The following is a 23,705-nucleotide window of genomic DNA, read 5'->3' as shown; positions in this document are numbered from 1 at the left end:
TTCCGATATACAATTGATATAATGAAGTTCCATAAGATATTTTATAATTCTAAAGAAAAATACAACAGGATAATTGTATTCTACAACATTGCAAATGTTCTACAATAAAAACTACTCGTGTACAAAATTCAAAGGAGGATTAACATTTAAATACAACATTCGTTGTTCGTCTACAGGTTCCCTAATTCCTGTAATGCCATCCTTTATGAACGAAGATCAACCTTGAACCATTGTTATATGTGCGGATCCACGTGAAACTGCACACTGTGCTGCTAGACGATCCATAGATTTCTTTTGACTCCTTTCTAACAATGATCTAATTTTGTCCAATTTCACTTGTTAAAATGATGTGTTGTAGCCCCCCTCCCTACTTGTTACAAATATACGTAACACTTGAGAGGCCCAGGGCCTTGTTTCATAAAAGCTAATAATCTTTTAATACAAGTGTCTGACTTGTTATCTTGTCTATTTTTGCTGGATATTATTGAATTAATATTGACGAGTTTGGTGAAATTGGCCAACAATTAGAAATATTAAAACACATTTTAATGAAATCATTTTATATTCAAACACATATTATTGAAATTATTTTATTTACTTTTTCATTGTTTGAAGTTTGAAAAAGATTATATATGTTTTTTTTTTATATTTGCAATACACATTTTTATTTCACACTTCGCTTAGGTACCACTGGTAGGGCTCATGTACCCCCAGTGGTACACGTACCATAGGTTGAGAACCGCTGCAGCACACTATTAACTTCTTCCTTGTAGCCTTGTATCTTTTATGAAACAGGCCCCTGAACTCAGTACTAGGGAAACTGACCATTTCCCTATAATTCGTCCTGGCCTTCTCGATTGTTATGTTGGTAATTATAACTTGTGAGAAGAAGGCTATAAAAATATGTTATACACTTTCACTCCTTGAATGCAGTGTTCAACGTGGATCTGCACACTAGCAATATTATAAATGTCATCAAATTGATCATGTGTTAATGAGCTTCATTCATAAAAATGGCATTACCAAAATTGTATTGCTCTCCTCCAATACAGTTTTTATTCCGGGGAAACCTTTTTCTTCTATAATTTGATCTCCTGGTTCTATCAGTTTCAAAATTCCACAGTCACTTGTGATAAAAATATCACTGGCTCTATCTCCATAATATTTGGAAATTAATGTTACCATACCACAAGGTGTAATTCCATTAAGAACTTTTGCAGTATATGCAGACTTATAACAAAGAGTATCTACATAATTATATGCTGACTGATTTCAGGAGGTTGTTCTGTTTTAACTTCAGTGCAGTCAATAATAGCTCTAAAGTTCGGATAATTATTCTTAAAAACAGTAGTCAATGTTGCATTAATAGTATATTTGCTGGGCCAAAACACAAATTTTTAGTTGCCTGTGCAAGTATAGGTAAAACAGACTGGAACATAATAGAAATAGTACTACGGTGAACAAGGAAAATTACAGAAAGGGCAGCAAATGGCAAGACTAACATAAAAGTCTATTTTATTTAGTAATTTTGCGTTGAGTAGTGTCTAACAGTAAGTTAAAAAATAAATTTAAAATGTCTGTGTTAACACCAGCCAGAAGATTTAAATGTGATTCATTAGAAATTGAACTATAACCACAAAATTCTCTTTCTTCATATGGGGAGTCAGGCCCAGACAGTTTACTAGCAAATTTAGGTTTAGTGTGGAAAGTTGATATACATGGTTGTGTGCTGGCACTGTTTTTCTTGTAAATTCAATACATGACCACTTTATGCAAGTAAACGACCTTTTTTTATAAGAATTTGGCCGATTACGTCATATAAAATACTTTGAAATACCACTGATATTATTAAATCTGCCATGACAATATGCGGTAAGATGATGGCTGATGCTAGCGTGGTAACACGCAAGAACTTACAATTTTCGCCACTCAGAGTGCGGCGGTGCATTTCTCCCTGCAACGCACGGAGCCTATAGTAGCAGCATTGACGTGAGCGCGAAATGTCGCGGAGCTGACCTCTAGCGGAGAGGTGTGGTAATACGACCACAAATACAAATATTAACATAACGGGAATCGGATTATTGTTTAAAACGTGAGGTACTAATGTGGAATAATATGTGAGACACTTAAGAAATGTTAAATAGTATTTAATGTAACATTATTATTATTTTATATCGAAGCTGCATATTATGAGAAATATTGCACACTTCGTACTACTTTCCGTAATTAATTGTTACATATTTTTTTCTTTGCTCTAGTGCAACAAAATTAATTCTGACATTAAGAATGAATTTGCAATAACGCTTTATATACAGCACGCATTGCTGACAGCTGCAAAGATAAAATTGAATGTAATCAGATGCTTGCAATAATTAGTAAAGGTATGTGGACAACAATAATACATTTTAACTTCTATTCATTTATTAGGCCTACGTAAAAAAGCTAATTTTTATAGATATATCAACACAGAAACGAAGTCTTTAGGCCTACTAAAGGATATTGTTGACACACATTTTATGATCCCTCGGAAATCGAAAGTACGATTTGGAACAATTTGTAATGCTGTAATTGTAGCAGTTACAAAGAACACATAATATACACCCTGACATTTTAACACAGCCAGAGTGTGAATTAAGATTTCTGATGAGGGGGGATAGAATCCTAGATAGAGGATACTATACATAAAATTATTATCCTCATTCGATACGGCTCAATGCTTGGTCGCACTGAGTTGCTTGTCTTGCATCTTGATCATAATAATAATTATATCCATGAGCAGGCTTAAGATAAGATGTGTAATTCCTAAGTTATTGAATGTTGTCAGCTTGCCGGTGATGATAATACATCAATATTATTTTCTTTGCTTACTTTATACTTTATAAAGTATACTTTTATTAAGTCGGCCTCAGTAGCATAGTTGGTATAGTGCTGGCCTTCTATGCTCGAGATTGCGGGTTCGATCTCGGCCCAGGTCGATGGCATTTAAGTGTGTTTAAATGCGACAGGCTTATGTCAGTAGATTTACTGGCATGTAAAAGAACTTCTGCAGGACAAAATTTCGGCACACCGGCGACGCTGATATAACCTCTGCAGTTGCGAGCGTCGTCATATAAGCCATAGTTTAAATTCAATACTTATATTAAAACAATTATATTTTATGAGGGGGGGGAGGGATAGAAGTTATCCCTGGCAGGAATGTTAATATGAATTTATGATAGGGGGATAACTTTTCAACAGGGGGGAAATCCTACATCCCTCTCCCCCGTTAATTCGCACCCTGAACACAGCACTAATTAATAAAACTATTTACTAGCTCAGCAACAATCTACATTATCTATAATAGATTACAGCTTGCTTCGCGGGTTTCAGCACACCCTGACACCTAGGTAGCAGTACCTGCGCCATTCGTGAGTAGAACTGCTAGCTGACCGGTATTAGTATAGTACGGTAGGTATTTGATATCTTCTTCTGCCCTGAACTCTTGGCCCGTTCACCATTCCTTCCAGTGCATCTTGTAGTACGCATTTTATTCTCAGCCAGTGACCCAACCAATTCTTTTTTCTCTTTCTGATCAATTTCAGCATCATTCTTTCTTCACCCACTCTTTTCAACATAACTTCATTTCTTATTCTGTCTGTCCACTTCACATGCTCCATTCTTTTTCACATCCACGTTTCAAATCTTCTATTCGTTCCTCTTCATTCCGTCGTAATGTCCATGTTTCTGCTCCATACAATACCACACTCCATACAACGCACTTCACTAGTCTCTTCCTTAGTTCTTTTTCCAGAGGTCCGCAGGAGATCCTCCTTTTTCTATTAAAAGCTTCCTTTGCCATTGCTATCCTCCTTTTGACTTCCTGGCTGCAGCTCATATTACTGCTTATAGTACATCCCAAGTATTTGTAGCTGTTCACTTGCTCTACTGTCTCATTTAGAATTCGCAAGTTAACCTTCTTTATTTTTCTTGCGACAACCATGGTCTTCCTCTTGTTTGCGTTTATCTTCATCCCATAGTGCTCACAGTTGTCATTTAGCTCCTGTAGCATATCCCTTAGTATCGTCTCCTCTTCTGCTAACAATGCCATATCATCAACAAATCTTATACACTTTATTCTTTTTCCTCCTACTTTTACTGCTCCCATGTTCTGAAAACAGTTCTTCACCAAATCCTCCAAGTAGATGTTGAACAGGGTAGATGATAAAAGGGCACTCTTGTCGTACTCCTTTCCCTATTTCACTTCCTTCAGATATTTCTTCTCCTATCCTGACTTCGACTGGTTGTTTCATATATAAGTTACTGAACAGCCTCCTGTCTTGCCAATCCACACTTATTTTCTTCAGGATGTCTATCAGTTTGTTCCAATCCACTCTGTCAAATGCCTTTTCTAAGTCCACAAATACTATACTGGTATACACTTCATTATTCTTCTCTATGTATCTTTCGCCGATTGTTCATAGTAGTCCAATTGCATCCCTTGCATCTTTTCCTTTTCTGAAGCCAAACTGCTATTCTTCCAACTGTCCTTCCATCTTAGAATATCGTCGATTCAATATTCACAGGAGAATCTTCGCCGAGTGCGATATCAGGCTGATAGTCCTGAACTTCATACATTTCTTGGCATTATTTTTCTTCGGTACTGGCAGCAACACTGCCTCTGTACCATCTTCAGGCCATTCCCTTTCTCATATATTTCGTTGCATAATGATAGAATTTCCTTCTTGTCTTCACCCAAGAATTTTACTAACCCAATGGGGATTCCATCAGCTCCTGTTGCTTTCCCATTCTTCATTTCCCTAAGTGCTAGTTCAACTTCTTCTCTTAAAATAGAAAATTCTTTTTCGTCTTCTAGAGCTAACTTATCTGAACGATTCCCTGTCTCATATAACTCTTCTACATATTTCGTCCATGTGTATAGTATTCCTTGTTTATCTATTATTTTATTTTCTATCAACCACGTGGATTTTCTATTCTCATTTGTGAAGTTCAAACATTTAACTTTGTGGTACATTAAATCATATCTTCGTTTTCTCTCTAGATCCTCTACTTCTTTATATTTATCTAACATCCAATCTTCCTTGGCCTTATCAGTTTCTCTTCTTAGTTCGTTGTTTAGTTTCCTGTAGTTTCTTTTACCTTGTAGTTTTATTGGGGGGGGGGGCAACGTAGATAACTCTCAAACTACGAAACACACATTTTAAGTTAAAAAACGTAAGAATACGGGAAAAACGTACAATCTGGCAACCCTAGTGCAGAGAGACCTGCAGGGTATAATGCGACTGGAAGGATGAGATCAATGTAGAAAATTCATAATACCATCGGGAATCGAACCTCTGATGCATGCAGCATTACACCTTAACCACGACACTACCGCACCAACTCTTACTTGTGCCAACAGCAAATTGCAATGACTAAAAAGCAAAATTGTATCTCAAGTCATTGCAGTGGCCGAGGAAGATGAGGGTGTTGCTGTACTGTTTCAAAAAATCATAAATGGATACAGATAATAAGAGTCTTTGGGTGCATCAAATTAATTAAAAAGGAAAACGGAGAATACACTACAGAATTATATGTAGGAATTGCGATGGGATTTAGAAATTTCACAAGATTATCTTTTGATACCGAGGTACCGAAAATTACTTTCGATGTTATTGTATATTTGATCAGTGACAAAATAAAAATGATATTGGTTCAAACCAGTAAATGAATCACAATCACAAGCAAAATTAGAAAACAAAATGTTGATGAACAGCATCTGACAGCACATGTACACAACAAAATATTTTACCAGAGAGCAGTGATTTGGTTATGTGTAACGAGCAAACTACTTTTTGCTTGATTATGCTTGTGCTTTTGCTCAATAGGTGTGCATCAGTCATATCTTAAACATCATTGAAAGCATGTTTGACTACATATTAGCGAAAGCACTCTAGACGTAAGCAGCTTTGTTATATTAATCTGCATCTGGCCTTATCCTACCTATGTTACAGTCTTCATGTCATTGACATTGTTATTACTAGATTTCTGGTTTTTGAAGTGCTAAACAGTCATCTGAGTTCTATGTATAAATACTGGTACCAGGTACATTACTTTATTGATTTTATTGCTTTCACTCCACCAGTAACATGAAGTTATTTTTTCGTCGTCATCAACAATGTAATCATCATCATCATCATCATCATCATCCATAGTAGCACCATCATCATGAATTTACTTTATTGCTATGAAATTTTGTTTCTTCTTTTCAGTTCGTTGCCTGAATCTGTGTTTTCTGGTCTGGCACGCACAGAGTACCTGAGTCTGGCTGATAACTCGTTGCCTGTAGTGCCTCAACATGTCCTCAGACAAATGCCTATCTTGAAAACACTAGACATTGGTCGCAGTCGAATCCAAATGATCACAATTGCAGACTTTCAGGTGAGAAAAAATAAATGAAATAACTTAATACCTACAGTTTCCTAACATATATTTTAAAATAGAAGTGTAATATAAATTTCATAGAATTTATATTTTACTTTCTTATTAAGCAGCAGTTTTACAGAAATTTGTGTCTCATGTGTTGCATACTATGTTGGTTAAGGTGGACACATAACATAACTATTATTACAATGTATGTAGGTATGTGTAACATATCTATGACTTAAACAGGAAGCTACAAATGACCTGATATAGTTGTTGATTTATGCCTCTATCAAAACATGAAAATTATTCTGTGAAGAAGACGTATCTTATAACACAGAACTCCACAATCCATACAAAGTTAAAAAAAAAATTAGGACATTGTTATTTTTATGCCTTTTTTCTCAGTTGTTTGGAATAAACTACAGATACTTTTTAAATCTGTACAGACCCAGAAACAAAATTTGGGCCATCTGAATTTCCCAAGTTCCAGTTATAACATACTGCTCATGCTCAGTAAGCACTAAGCATGCGCAGTATGTTATTACTGAAACTTGAAAAATTCAGGTGACCCAAATTTTGTTTCTGAGTCTGTATATGTTAAAGAAAATTGTCCAGTATTTGTCCATTTGTTAAATGTTGTCTCACATCTTGCCAGCCACCTAATAGAGTTATGAAAAAGCCATAAAATCCCCGTTCTTTATTCGATTGAACTCTTTAGTAGTTACTGCTCAGTTCGATCAACCAAATATTCTGCAGTTGGTTCAACCTAGTAAAATTCAATCACTGCAATTGGTGTAGCCTCGCTAAGTACAGTGGCCAACAGGACATCCCAATGAGCAGTATCAAATGGAAATAATGCAAAACTATTATTAAAAAATAAATTTATTTTAATAAAATGAAATAGTACAATAAACTCTTACAGAACTTATAAGGTACGTGAAATATCTAAATGGGCTTTAGACATAATAGACAATATGTAATATTATGCGTAAGCATATAAAATGAGTTCATTTTATACCAAATAAAGTGTTCAGTATTGTAATTAGAAATTTGATATTCATATTTCTAGGAACTTGACACATAGTTAAAGTACAAAAACCTATACCACAATTTATATTAGGCTACATTTCACAAAGTTTTAATAAAAAAAAAATAGAGTTCTTCCACAACATAAATATTTTACTCAAAACTGAATTTCAACAATATCGAAATTAAACAAATAGAACTTTTTAAAAATAAAATTGTTTCCCAAGCTTAAACGTTAATCTTTACACCATTTACAAAAACTATTTTTATATTATATTCACATCCTGAATTTCAGATCACTCGTAATTTCGAAAACTACCTTTGAGGTGGTCTGTCGACTCGTACTTAACATCAGAGTGGAACATGTAGTACTGGTACATGATAATTACCTCGCATGCATATTTTGGTCTCCTACCACGACTAAATAAAATTTGTTCCATAACATTTGACGTATCACTTTGTAGCTAGCTACCTTCCTCTGTTTCAGAACAGCCTCCTTGCTCACCCTTAAGATCACTGTGTCGTTGCATTGAAAATGAATTGATTACACAACCCCTAGTTACTCGAGCGAAATATTTACATTCGGTACCAGTACAAAACAATGATCACTCATTGAAGGATTTCAGAGAAAGACAGCTATATGCTTGTCTCTCCCCTCTCCAGCCAGCCAGCAGCATATCTTCGCATACTCCCCGTCAAGGTACTTACCCTCAATAAGGTCGAGTATTATTGGTTACTCAGGAGAAGATGGGAGGAAGAAATGTGACCTTGATTGTGAGTGTTGATTATTATAAACGTCGCTCAGTAGCCAGGTTATTACCCATGCCGGAAATATTAGTAACAATATGCGAGTGAAAATTAGAGGAGACTAATTATTTTAATAAGGTAACTACTATAATTGCTTAATGTAGTGCGAGTGTTTTAATTAAGTCTAACTTCTCATTTCCTAAGCATAAGAGCAATGATCAGTAACTGAAGAAGTCTACATATTTTACAATGAAGAATATCGCTACTGGATCACATAACGTAAGCATTCATATCACTAACGTTGCTCCCTTGTTTCCCCTGTCACCTCATCTCCCATGTGACAAACAATATGCATAACTCTACCACCTACGGAGTCCCACTTCTACTGAACATTTATTGTTGGTCCCAGGAGTGAGATCAGAACAGGTAAACAGCTCATTTCTTGAAAGATTGTTATTGTTTGTACTACTACTACTACTACTACTTCTACTACTACTACTACTACTGCTGCTGCTACTGCCACTGCCACTGCCACTGCTGCTGCTAATACAGATAGGGACATATTGCACTCAGAGTTATCAGACTCCTACTGGGGGTGGAGAGGTCAGGTACTTCTGCATAGGTGCATGCACATATATGCATGGAATGAGACTGCAGATTTAAATTCATTCATTCATTCATTCATTCATTCATTCATTCATTCATTCAATGTTCTGTCCAAGGGCAGGTCTTTCACTGCAAACCCAACTTTCTCCAGTCTTTCCTACTTTCTGCCTTTCTCTTTGTTTTCTCATATGATCCATATATCTTAATGTTGTCTTATCATCTGATATCTTCTTCTACTCCAAACCCTTCTTCCGTTCACCATTCCTTCCAGTGCATCCTTCAGTAGGCAGTTTCTTCTCAGCCAGTGACCCAACCAATTCCTTTTCCTCTTCCTGATCAGTTTCAACATAATTTTTTCTTCACCCACTCTTTCCAACACAGCTTCATTTCTTATTGTCTGTCCACTTTACGCGCTCCATTCTTCTCCATATCCACATTTCAAATGCTTCTATTCACTTCTCTTCACTTCGTCGCAATGTCCATGTTTCTGCCCCATATAATGCCACACTCCACACAAAACACTTCACTAGTCTCTTCCTTAGTTTTTTTTTTTTCTTTTTCCCAGAGGTCCGCAGAATATGCTCCTTTCTCTGTTAAAAGCTTCCTTGGTCATTGCTATCCTCCTTTTGACTTCTTGGCAGCAGCTCATGTTATTCCTTATAGTACACCCCAAGTATTTGAAGCTGTCCACTTGAGATTCCAATTATGTTGCGAATTATATGTCGGTGGTGTAAATTGAAGCTGTTATTCTTAAAAATGTTTAGTGTATTGTGTGTGTGTTTTTTTTTCTGGTAATGCCTGCGGAACTATATTCATTATGTTAACATGTGTATTTGTACAATACATGTACATAAGATATAGAAAATCCTGTACAACAACGTACAAGAAGACAAGATGCAAATTCCCATAAAAAGTTCCAAACATCTGTGCCTAGTGCCAGTACAATAAGAGGATTTGCTAAAAAAAATTCAAACGGGCAGGTTCAGTAAACTATCGTAAAAAATGGGGAAGACGGAATAATACACACACACAATAAACGATATTAAAGGTTATAAAAAGGCTGCAATTGAGCCAATCAGTGCTGAAAAATTTGTGAAAATTAATAATAATTTCATAAGAAGATGTCAACAATATGCTGTACATAATGAGGGACAATTTCAGCAACGAATGTGAACAAGGAAGTACAAATTTTTTAACTTTTAACTGTAACTATGTATCAGTGCAGATACTGTATGTACTCACTTCACAGATAACCATGCCAATGCCTCAATCAAATGGAAGTCCGGTACCTAGGAGCACGATAATGGTTCCACTTTGTACTGCTAGTATCGGTATTGTTAGTTGGGAGGCCAAAGGGAAAAAGACCTCTGAAGAGGCCGAGAAGTAGATGGGAGGATAATATTCAAATGGATTTGAGGGAAGTGGGATATGATGGTAGAGAATGGATTAATCTTGCAAAGGATAGGGACTGATGGCGGGCTTATGTGAGGGCAGCAATGAACCTGTGGGCTCCTTAAAAGCCATTTGTAACTACTACTACTACTACTACTGCTGCTGCTGCTGCACAGTTTATGGCAGGGTCGCAGTTACAAGGAGAGGGGCGCTAAAATGACAAAATAGTGGCTATATGCAGTACCTACTTATGTTTCCTGGCACATATAATAAATCACAAAACTGGTTTAATATGAATGTAGGTACGGTAATGTATTTTTATGACATGGAATCTAAAGCCAGTCCCAGCTATCTGGCAGCGGCAATGAATGCTGTGTGTTGTGTTGGCAGCAATTGTCGATAGGGCACAGCATGAGCTAAACTAGGACGAAGTGCATAGCAGCATAGACCCTTAGCAAGTTGATGACACTATCAGCACAGTATATATATTAATACAGTAAGGAAACCATAGACTTACTAAATATTCACTAGATCGCTCACTGGCGCTAGTGTTATGCTCCCAAATTGAACAGTAGATGGCGGCCATTTGCAGGGAAGTGCTGAATAAGTAGGCCTATGGTTCATTCGTGTGCTGTTTTCAATTGCAGCAGTACACATGGATGTAAAGATAAAGAAGAAAGGGATATTACATTCTTTTGTATAGTTCAACTACTTGTTATGTATTGTATATTTTTGTAGCGCCATCAGTGTAACTCAGTCGGCAAACTCGCTTGCCTGCTGATCTGGAGCTGCGCTCAGCTTTGGTTCAAGCCTCGCTTAGGCTGAATAGCTGATTGGGTTTTTTCCGAGGTTGTTCCCGAGCGCAGGATGGAATGATTTAAATCACATGATTTTTATTATATAAATCACAGATTTAAATCAAATTATTTTTATGATAAAATCGTGAATTATTTTTAAAATTATGTCCCTTATTAATTTTTGAAGTAATTATTTACAGATACATCCTATATGTTAAAAATGACTTACCTAATGGGAAATAATTAAAATCAGATTACTTTCTTAAGCTGTGGTCCTGCTAAGGCGATCATCGCCAAGCATACAGCATTGGCAGTAATCGCCGAGCATAGAGCATTGGCAATAATCGCCGAGCATAGAGCATTGGCAATAATCGCCGAACGAACATCAGCTGAGATGTTTCCTTTACAGCGAACATCATCGTCTTTCCTATCGAAAGTACGGTATTAGGGCCTATGCAGAGCCATGAAGAAGACTCTGGCCTATGCCTTCAGAAAATTAGATAGCACTAACTAAGTTTGGAGGCAATAATTCTGCTGAATCATTTAGCATTGCAAACAAGTGCAGGGCTTATTTTTCTAGTAAACAAGGAAGAGCTAAATGGTGTCTTTGAGGAACACTGTTGCACTTATGCAACTTTAAGCAGAGATGTACCGTATATTTAAATTATTTTCCGAGCAAGTGATCTGTACCATAATATATTACATTGTTCGTTATAAATTACGGTGGTTACAATATTCAAGCTTTCGTCCCAGCTAGTTCTAAAACACACTTCATTAGGATTTTATTGGTTATATTAGGGCCTAATCATAGTTATTAAAGGTTGGAATTTTGGGGACGATATTCCCATATAGGCTTATACATCCCTGCTGTAACAACATTAAATTCAGTAGTTTTATAAACACTGTCTTCAAAAATATATGTTTTTAATTATTCTTTCTATATTATCTTGGAATTACATAGAATTAACCTATGTTGAAATACAAATACTTTAGGTACCACTCTTGCCTATAATTTCACCAACTTCCTTCCGTAACATTTCCTTTTTATGAATATTTCTGTATTTCTTGGAACTTATATCGTACTGGGCAGGGTGATTGAAAACATGATTAATTAAAGTTTCATAATTTATTTGTGAGAAATTGCTAAATAGGCCTACACGATATTTTGTAGCCATATTTTATTATCGTTATTCGATTACTCGATATAGGCCTAAACCTTTTTGCATGTTTTGGTGTCAGGTGTAAATAACGTTTTCTGTAAAGTTTTACAGCATATATTGGTGAATTCCACACATTAATAAGGCCTTTTATTCTAATTAATTTGAAGTGCCAGATATGAAAAAAATGTTTTTAACACACAAATATTGTCTAATAACTATTAGTTATTAGTCGCGCGTGGAATTTTGTTCCGCAGAATAATAATCAGACAAAACTGCCGTAATAATTAAAGTGACAGGATTTATATTTTTTATTATTGGTTGAAATATTCGTTTTAATAAGTTTTTTCCTTTATTAAATTTATTACAAAATGTTCATTAATTCTAAACATTAATAAAATATCCATTTTTACAAAATCAGTAATAATTAGAAAGAAAATTATGTACATTTTATTTGAACTATGTAACATGTCGTAATCGTCTTCTTCTTCTTATTGGTGGCTAGTGTATCACATATAATATAGGCATAGCAGGTAACTCCTCTGGTATTTCCACCAACTTTCGAATACCGTAGTCTATTTCAAATCTCTTGGCAAGTTTTGCGAATTGACCCTTGCTGTCATGTGGTCCACAAAGTTGTTTTGACAGAGTTTTCAGATAGCCTCTCCTATTCATGTTGTTCTGAGTGTTGGCCTGTAAAATTATATAACTGTTTACACCAGCGATGTTCATCATAGCAACAAAGGGAGCTAACGGCCATCTATTAGTTTTTCTACCTACAGAATACGGCGCTTTCATTTCATACATCGTATCTCACCTCCTTTAGTGATGTTGTAGAATGATAGCATTTCAGGTTTTCTTGCTTCTCCAGTAGATTCATCAATTTTATCAATTATCACAAAAATGCATGTAAGAGATCAGATTTACCACCCGGTTTTTCTTTGGTACGTATGAAAGGAGAGTCATATTTTCACCGAAACCTAACAAACTACTGCACTCTTCATATTGCTTTCCTTCGCTAAATATAGCAGGTGTATTTTTCTCTTATTCTTCCTCTTCATTAGAATCCATAACCTCCAACAACAAGTTGTGAATTCTTTGCTCTTCTCTTTCACAATCGTCCATTTTCGAAATGTTAGACAGAAATCCATACAAATAAATTTTATAAACTATTATAAAAATCTTATCGCCTGTAGGTTTATTTTCACACAAAACTGCACAGATAAACCACTGACAACACGTTCACAGGCTTACACCTGGGTCAAGACTGACGCTGTATGCCTGTATTTTTGTGGAATAAAAGGATTCAGGTATGCATGGAGGGAACAGCTCTGGTTGTGGATGAGAAAAATGCCAGAATATATAGGTAATCCATTCAGGGTTATTACAACATATACATACAATTTAAAAAAATTTAGTAGAACCATAAATGCTCAATTATTGTCTGCGAAACGCAACAATGAAATAAAACGGATTGTATTGTACGTAAAATAAATTGAAATTTCAAAATCTTGATACATGTCGATATTATGCCAACAAAATGGACAACTTTATTTAGTCGCGCGGAATTCTTCTTCGAAAATTGCACTCTTGAAATAAAATGTCCAGTGCTCCCTAACGGTCTGGGACAGAATGAAAATTTGCATTGTAGCATAAAAGTGAACGATAAAAAGGCAGCTAGACAAGAGATCAAAAGAATGAAGTTGTAGATAACGAAAATATTAATGGAAATACAGTGAAACCTGCTTTTGCTGTCACTTCATTTAAATGATCACCTGGTCAAAAGGCCAATTTTCTCTGGAACCAATTGGATTTTCCATAAGATCAATACAAATTCTCTCTTTATTTAGCGGCCACCTCATGCGCCGGCCAGCGGCCGGGATCTATTTGGGTTGGATCCTGACTATAACAGTCACTGTTCAACAAAAAATCTTTTCACGGATTTGTCAGACCTATTTTTTCGATGGTTAGAGGACAGGAAGCAATATCACGAGGACAATAGCTAAGTGTACAACAGTACACCCTCCATATCTTGGGGTTAATTGGTTACTGTTTTATGACTCTACACAGCTATAAATTCTTACTCGTTTTTAAAGAATTGAAACACGGACTTTTTCTATCGAAAATGTCACATTGTGTTTTAGGTCAGTAGTTAACCATTCGAATTTTTTCATTTTTTCTCCTCTTTCTATCTTTCTCTATTTCGACCAGCTTTTACGAATTTTTCTTCTTTTCATTCAGTTGATTCAGAGGAACTGTGAAGTTAGTTTGAGAGTTAGTAGTCTAACAATATATCTAGAGTGGTGTTAAGTTTAGAGGTGAGACGAAAAATGATTGAAGAAAGGGAGAAGGGAACATTTGCGAGAAAAATTGCAGAAATATTCAAATGTGAAAGGACACAAATAAACGATATAATTAAGAATTAAGATAAAATATTAAAAGAATGGGAGAAAAATATGCGTGGTGTCCAGTGGCGGCTCGTGATAAAAATTTATGTGTGTTCACAATTTTGTGGTTCCAAAATCGAAGAGAATTTGAAATTGTACGTTTAGTCTAATATGAAATATCATGATTCCAATGTTTCACTAACGAAAAAACCGTATATAAATTCAAAACGACATATAATAATAATAATAATAATAATAATAATAATAATAATAATAATAGTGAAAGTCAGTCTTTCTATTTCCAGTTTTTCCTGGTAAGCCAGTTTACCCAGTTCTTTACTGTTCCAAATTTCATTGAACAGAGTTCATTGTTTACGTTTGTTAATAATGAATACATACCATAGTACCGTTATTTACAAACGCGTGTGTTCAGTAATATATTTTGATTCACAACACACTGATACACTATAGCCTATACCAGTACTGTAATCCCATTCGCATAGATTGATTGCTATAAATACATGCCAGTAAATATTATTCTTAAATATTATACACTACCATACAGATACTTAAATTCATACCACCACCGCAGTCAGACAGCACGTGTTTGAAAGTCAAACTATGCTCATGGATAAATATATAATAGGATGCGAAACTTAACGAGTTTCCCGTAACACATACTAGAGGCGCTGTTGTAGAAATTGATCTTGCTGCCATCTATTTCTGGGAGGGACGTTATTACATCTAGCAGCGCACCAAGTAGCGAAAAGAGTAATTACTCCATGCATTTAGCAGTGCACCTGGTGACGAAAATGTCAAACTGTGCAGAAATTATTCCCTCCCACCTTCATCGATATTCAAAACTAACCCAATTTAAAATAAAACATTTACGGTGTTATTCCTCACAGCATATTCTACTGAAAATTCTTACCGGAGCCAACAGGAAGATAAAAGAGACGATGTGTTTTACACTACCCGATTAAAATATAACCAGTCAGACAAAAAATAAAGCAAAAGGTTAGATAATTGGGATTGTATTCTTTGGGTATTTATTGTACAGCGCAGTGGAAAAGTCTGCAAGATCTACTTAGATAGTTCAATTTATTATATTACTATTACTTTACAATACATTCAACAACACTATTTTTACAACGTCCATAAACATCACTGTTTAACATACACTGCTTATACCATTGCTTACGAGATTACACAAGCTGGCGCATAGCGCTTGAAAAACGAGTCTGAAGTGGTTCCCTCGTAATGCCAATTCCGCCGCTCGGAGCGCTGTTCTGCCCTAAATATTCATAGCAGAACACTTAAATGACATTGACATTTGTGACATTTAAAGGACTCACCATTGCTTATTAAATGCTTCGTACAATATTTTATGGACAATAGACGTAATTTCCAAACTTCTACTCCTCAATTATATTACAATAAAAGGCTGTCATTCTTGATATTAAAACATATTACATATAAACTGAGGGACTGTCTGCTCTGTACTTCAGTTCATACACCAAACATTTCCGGAAATAAATTAACTTGACATCTTACATGTACGCACTATAGCCTACCCTTTTCACCTAATATTAATATTGTTATTAAATAAGATATTGCAACTAATTAAGGTAGTGCATTATCTTTAATTTCCTTGAATTCATAATTAAGCATTTGCAAGAAGGCCTAATTTTTCCCTCTCTTTAAAAAAAATACGAACGTCACAATAACTGAGAAGTATAATTATTGCGCGAAAAAAATACGAACGTCACAATAACTGAGAAGTATAATTATTGCGCGATGTTTTCTTGCAGTGGTGAAAACATTTCTATAGGCCTACTGATTAATCTATTGAGCATAGTAATAGTAAACGCTGTAGTATTTTCGTGCGTGTAAATATATTTTGAATTAGCATTTATTAAATTAGGAAGTTAGCCTGTAATTTGTGTGATTGAAATGGTTTACTGCTGTGTGCCATTGTGCAAATCGAACCAGAATAAAGAATGTGATTTTTCGTTTCATTGTTTTCCACAAGATGAAGGACTAAGAAAGAAGTGGTATGTAGCCATTTCTCGCAAAGGGTACAAACCAAGGACTCTTTGGACGTCAAACAAGAAATCGCGTGTCTGCAGCAGACATTTCAAAGAAGCTGAATTTAGCATTAGCACAACATTAAAACGTTTGCTTCCTAATTTGGTACCATCCGTCTTTGATGATTTTCCAAAGCATAAACAAAATGTTTCAAACATAAGTAGACGCAACAAAAGTAGGATAACAGAAGTGGTGAATAACATCCATCCTGCTAAGAAAAATAAACCCAATGTTGAACATAGTACATCAGCTTTCAATGAAGCAAATGTTTCAATTGAAGAAATCTATGAAGCACATAAAAAAACTATAGCCACACAGTGTTCAATTGAAAGTAAAAAAATTCCCAAAGCCATTACATTACAACGTAAAAAAATTCTAGGACAATTCGGAAACAAAATCAGCTTATTGGAAAACTAAGAGAGGCAATATGTAATTTAAAAAGCAAGCTCTGGAGTTTACAGAAACAAAACGAGAAGGAAGAACAAGGAATTGAAAAGCAACTTACCAAAATAAAAGAAGCTTCTAAAGAAGGTAGTTTGAAAGCAAGCTTTTTGTCTGAACAAATTCAGGCTTTCGGAAAACAAAAGTGTAAATTTCATTAAAACACACTGAAAATCTGCATATTGTTATCTAACAGGTCATCTACCGGCTATAGATTACTAAGAAACTTGGGTATTTTACACTTAACCCATCAAAAGACATAAAAAACTTATATTGGTCACTCAAAAGGAGAAACAGGTGTCACCTCTTTGATAAAGGCTCGGCTAATTGCAGAGGAAAAGTCCTTGGAGCACGAAAATGAAAAAGTTGGATCTCTCATTATTGACGAAATGAGTATTAAACCGAAATTGATGTATGACAGAAATGTGGATATGTTGATAGGAATGACAGACACTGAGAAAAATGCTATTGGGATTGAAAATAAGCTGGCCAATAAATTGCTGTGCATTCTGTTCAAGGGTCTGTCTACAAAGTACAGAATGCCAGTGTCATTTTATTTTCACACAATTTAACCGGAGATGAGTTGGCAAAATTGACTATGGAAGCCCTAAAAGTAGTGGAAGATATTGGATTTAAAGTAATTAGAATTGTGACAGATAACTGCCAATTTTCGAATATAACTTAGCTGAACAAACTTCAAATAACACTGCAATATGCTTGGCATATTTATAATATTCGTACTCAATCAGTAATGCACAATTAATCGAACTATTTTCACGAGACACAATGCTTTGTAATGGTACTATTCATCATTTCTTAGGGCAGCGAGGCGAACCTAGCGGCAGAAATTGTCATGACTCACAGAGACCTACTCTTGATCGTGCTATGCGCCAGCTTGTGTAATCTCGTAAGCAACGGCTTATACACACACGTATCATATTATGTTCACTCAACGAGTTAGAAAGAGAAGACTATAGAGTGGCCATGTTGTCCTGTACAGCGCTCTTTGCGGTGCCACCGCGAAACACGGCAGATCTGAGCTAAGCGCCCACCTTTGTAAAAATTCGTCTGCTTACAATGTTGTATAACGGAGGTAAGAGGCCCAAAAAAAACGAAGAAAAAACATGCCTGTTGTGTGTGCTGCATATAACTGCAATGTCAAAAGGAAAAAGACAACTGATATATCATATTTCATGTAAATTTTATGAAGTTAAGTCCATAGTTTTGTTAATTAGCAGCATTATGTTTCATGCATAAATGTGTAACAACGTCCGGCATAAACAAAATAAATGGTTCACTGATAATGTACTTAAACTAAATACGGATAAAACCAATACAATTCCGTTTCAGACCCAGTGAAAAACAAATAGCAATACAATATTAAAACTGTATTTTGACACCGGCATCCTTTATTTCTGCTCCTTCTGTCCTTACTGCTTATACAAGAAGACGATGAGCTGTAGCTTATAAGAAGTAGGCCTATTTCGAAGACAAACGATTAATCAAATATATGGTTCACTAGTAATAAAGTTAAATTAATACGGATGAAACCGCTACAATTCCGTTTCAAACCTAGTAGAGCAATCAAATATTAAAATTGTATTTCGACACTCGCATCCAAAATAACGCAAAACTCTGGGGTAGGTCGTATTGTTGTTAGTATTTTGACTGGAAGGACATGAAAGAACATAATTGAGCACCCACGTGCAATAATGGGGTAAGTATGAATATATTTCGTAACTACTTACCCCATTATTGTACGAGGGTGCTCAATTATACACTAATAATTATCTGTGGTGCCACAACCCTTGAAAGGCTCAGACAGACCATCCGGCTGTTGGCCTCACGTTCACATTTCGATAATAATTATATTTTACTGTAACAAAAAAACTGAGAGCGTGTTTCGTCATGTTTCACCCACGTTACAAGCTTGGAGGTAAAGGTTGTTTACTACAGACAGGGCCACTTTCATTCTATATATATGTATATATATATATATATATATATATATATATATATATGGTATAGTAAATAGTTTTGCAACGTGTAGAGACTGGGAAAACAATTTAATAAAATCATCCGAATCATACTCGTTCATTTTATAGGCAATCTTGCAGGTCGCATTTAAAAGAACCTAGGAATATTAACATTTTCTTCAGTATATTTGCTAGGAATTCTTGTCATACTACATGACAATTTTGCTTAGATTATTCTTTTAAGCATTCCTTCTAGGAATAGCACAAGTGTTTTAAATTTAGCGTACATAAGTTTAGATTAAGTTCCTAGCACGTATTTGACGAAATACTAGGTTTTTCCACTTCAATTTAACTGATTTATGCAAACTAAATTAAGACAGCTGACGATTCTAATGTCAGTTATCACCAGGCCCACTTTGTTTTGGGCGCATAAGTTCATTACCGACCGTCGTTCAATTTTCTTCAAACATGGCGGCGCAATGACCACTCTATATCTTTCTCTTTCTAACTCGTTGTGTTCACTTATTAGCAAGTTTCAGTTCGCCATCTTCATCTTCGACTCTCCCGTACAATAATATCTCGAACGGATAAATAGAGAACTCTTGGTTTTTTTTTTCTTTTCATTGATTGATTTTTCACAAGTACCAGGTGGAAATTGACCCTTTCCTTTTAAAAGAAGTGTAGGAGATCATATGACAAGTTAGAAATTAAAATATTTCAAGGCACCGTAACTCTACCAATAGCAGAGTGAGCATGTTGATAATGTAATGTAAAAGGAACCGGTATATTTTTACTTATTAGTGGGTTTGGATGTTTATAGAGGGATGTTAGAAATTTTGTACGAAGAGTTTTGATATAAGCTGAGAAGTACAGTATGCCAAGATCGTCGTACAGTTGGCTATTTCGAATGAGATAGTCCGCTCCAGTGATGGTTCGGCAGATGGCTCGTTGAAGTCCGTCCAGTCGTTGAAGATGTCGCGGATTTGCTTGAGCCCATATTTCACAACAGAATGTCATGTAGGATCGAATTAGAACTTTGTACAACATGGTTTTAACATTTAAAGATGTATAGCTCTTGAAAAATGAGTAAAGAAGCATATATCGTTGGAAGGCCTTCTCACGAATATGTAAGACATGATGTTTGAAAGTAAGTCTCTTATCAAGGAAAACTCCAAGATACTTGACGGTAATTGTGAAAGGTATATTTTCATTTTGAATGGTTAAGGGTTGTGATTGCCGCGGAAATCTTCTTGTGAAAACAACTGCTTGCGACTTGGAGCCATTTATCTTAAGGCGCCATTTTGTGGACCATTGGGTAATAATATTTAAGGCTTCCTGCATTTGTATACAAGCAAAATGAATGTTTATATGCTTCGTATAAATAACAGTATCATCAGCGTATAGTGTAAGTTTACATTTTGGATGAATTGGTATATCACGGACATATGCACAGTACAGTGTTGGGCTTAAAACTTATCCTTGAGGAACTCCTGCTGTTATGACGTGAGCGTTTGAGAGACAGCGTCCGTTTTGAACACGAAAAGTTCTATCTGAAAGGTAGCTGGCGATAAGTTGAATACAATTTATAGGAATGTTAAGTTTGTGAAGTTTATATAATAAACCAGTGTGCCAGACAGTATCAAAAGCTTGCTGAATGTCGATAAATGTAGCTACTGTATGTTGTCAAAGTTGAAATCCTCTTTGAACGGATGTTGTTAATCTGTGAAGTGCTTCTCTGGGACTATGGTGGGGTTTAAATCCAAACTGTTCATGGTGGATGACATCTGGTGCAGTTAAATATGGCTTTAGTCGTGCCAGAATGATACGTTCAAAAATTTTTCCAAGGAAGTTGGTTAGGCTGATTGGTCTATAACTTTGGGGTAATGTTGGATCTTTTCCCGGTTTAACAATTGGTATAATATGTGCTGTTTTCCATGCTGTTGGAAAATAATTATGATGTAGACATGAGTTGAATATCTTCGTTAAATGTGTTATTGCTCTTTTTGGTAATTTCTTCAGTATGGCTGGTGTGATTTTATCCGGACCAGGTGTCTTCTTCGGTGCTAGATTTCGAATTATGATCTTGATTTCTTGTGGTCGTACGTGAGGTGCATTTCCCGGTTCAGGGGGATGTAATATGGACTGTACATGTTGCGATATTGTTGTTGAAAAGTCTTGTAGTGACGAGTGATGATGGGAGGAGAATCGGTTTTGAAAGGAGTTTGCAAGAGCTTCAAGCCTATCAATGGGATCATAATTAAATGTACCACTTGAGTCTTTAATAGGTGTTGAATTTTTTGTGATAGATTTTCCTAACATTCGTTTTCTAACGACCAAAAGGTTTTTCCTGTAGGCTTTATGTTTTCCACTGTGTCGGCAAACTTATTGATTTTGTAAAGCTCATATTTTCTTCGGATAGCACGTTGATACCGATAAAAAGCTCTTTTTGCTTGAGGATCCGCATAAAGTTGCCACCGTTTTCGAGCTTGGTTTTTGGCTTTAAGAAGATATTTTAGTTCATTTTTACCATAAGCGTTGTTATCTGATTTCTCAAAAGTCAATGTGGAGGACATTTCATCGAATGTGTCTATGATAGTGTCTGAAAATATTTTTATAGCAGTTTCTATTTCTGAAGTTTTTAAAGTCGGTAGAGTACCTGGGATGATTTTGTTCAAGCGTTTTGTGAAGCCATTCCAATCTGTAACTTTTTCTGTAGAAGGTTGATCTGATATCATATGGAAAGGGGCCTTGAAGGTCAGAAGTACTGGAATATGGTCGGAGTCAAGAGCGTTTAAGCAGATTTGTTGAACCGGGGAATATTTTGTGTTACATAAACAAATATCAAGTACATCTGGATGATGAGCGGTTATCCAGGGAAATCTTGTAGGTGCATTTGGTCCTGTAATTGAGTAATGAAATTTATTGGAATGTAATAACAAAGTTTCACCTTTCGGAGTATTCAGTCTAGAATTCCATGATTTATGTTTTGCATTGAGATCACCACAGAAAATGAAATGTTTGAGATGTGTGATAAGCAGGGTCAGGTCGTTTTCATTGAGTTGAGCGTATGGCGGGTAATAAACAGATGCTATGAGTATTTCTGTTCCTTCAAGCTGGATGAATACACCAGTGGCTTCAAGATTCTGAAAAATCGGTAGAATGGCTGTTCGATATGGTATGGAATTTTTAATGAGTATAGCAGTTCCTCCTCCAGGTCGGTTGTTTCTATCTGCACGGATAACAGTATAGTTGCGTACACGAAATTTTATAGTGGGTTTTAGATGAGTTTCACTAATACATGCGAGGTCAATATCATAATTAAAGAGCAAGGCTTGTAGTTCGTAAGTCTGGTGGATTATTCCATTGGCATTGAAATGTAAGATGTTTAGTCCTCTGTGTTTGGAAAGCATTTAGGGGTCATTTATAGATTGTTGTAAATTGAAAAGATTAATGAAACCTTCAATGAATATTATGACCTTGGATATTGAGTCATTTGCATTTTGGATTTTATGAAGTGTTGTGCGGACAAGCTGAATTGTACGTTGAATGTTCAGTGAGCGTAAGATATTAACAATATCTTTGAAGGAGTCTGATATTGATTCAGATGATGTTGATGTAGCACTTTGAGAATTAAATGTTGACTGGAAAGCTTTGGTGTTGCCAGGATTAGCAAGTAGAGGAAAGTCACTGTGTTTCCATGTCGGTGGTGTAGAACGTTCTTCGGAAAGAATTCTCCTGTTCCTCATCTTCTCTTGAAGTTCCGCTTTCTTCTTTAGTTGAATTGGGCACTGGCTGTAGCTGGCAGTATGAGCACCGTCACAATTTGCACATTTAGGGTTATGTACAGGGCCTTTCAGAGGACAATCGGCGAATAAGTGATTATTTCCGCATTTAACACATCGAGTAGGCAAATTACATCGACGTGAAGTGTGACCAAAACCCTGACACTTATGGCATTGTGTAATATGCGGACGAGGTCTATATGACTCAATTTTTATGATATGATTGTTAATATCTTGCAATTGGTATATGGTTCGGGAGTGTTCATTATTTGGAAGTGTAATTATCCAGATGGGGATGGGACGTCGTGTCGGTATGCCATCAGTGTCGTAGCAAGGAACAGTAATTTGTCGAATGTGTTCTATTTGGAAATCTAAGAGTTCAAGTTCTGTTTTGAGAGTAGCAGATTCTACAAAAGCTGGAAGTCCTTTCAGTACTACTTGTAGTAATTTAGTTTCCCGAGGTTCGTGAGAATAAAACTGAAGGTTTTCAGTTTGCAAGATATTATATAACTTGTCATAGTCAGCGCGGCAACTAGTTAAATATTTCATTCCTTCAGCAGAGTATGTGATTTTCAGTGGCTGGCTAAGTAGTGACTGCAGTTTTTTATTATTTGCAAAGAAATTTCCGGCTGGGATATTCTTCACAATAATTGGCGGCATTCGAGTTGATTTGGGTCTAGGAAAATCTGTGTTGTTGTTATCTTTTTGGTTTCCTACTTGAGGATTATTTTGGTTTTCTGGTGATATGTCGGTGTCCATTTCATGGACAAGAGGATCAATAACATTTTGTAGTTTGATATCCGGATGAATTAATGTTTCATGAGATAATGTTGTTTGTGTATCGGAAACTGAAGAATTCGGTTTGGCTTTGTCCGTATTTAGTTTCTGTTTCTTAACGACATGA

General features: G+C 35.8%; 1 protein-coding gene across 1 annotated transcript in view; it reads left to right on the top strand.

Annotated features, from left to right (window-relative positions):
- ltl (larval translucida) overlaps positions 1–23,705 on the top strand; it is a 147,094-nt gene that overhangs the window by 85,101 nt on the left and 38,288 nt on the right. Inside the window, exon 2 of the mRNA XM_069838088.1 lies at positions 6,249–6,417. Within this exon, the coding sequence (XP_069694189.1) occupies positions 6,249–6,417 (169 nt within the window). The remainder of the gene's footprint in view (positions 1–6,248; positions 6,418–23,705) is intronic.

This window comes from Periplaneta americana, chromosome 10 (genome assembly GCF_040183065.1).
Source record: "Periplaneta americana isolate PAMFEO1 chromosome 10, P.americana_PAMFEO1_priV1, whole genome shotgun sequence".
NCBI classification, from domain to species: domain Eukaryota; kingdom Metazoa; phylum Arthropoda; class Insecta; order Blattodea; family Blattidae; genus Periplaneta; species Periplaneta americana.
Note: the sequence above shows the minus strand (reverse complement) of the source record. Positions and strands in the feature narration are given on the sequence as shown.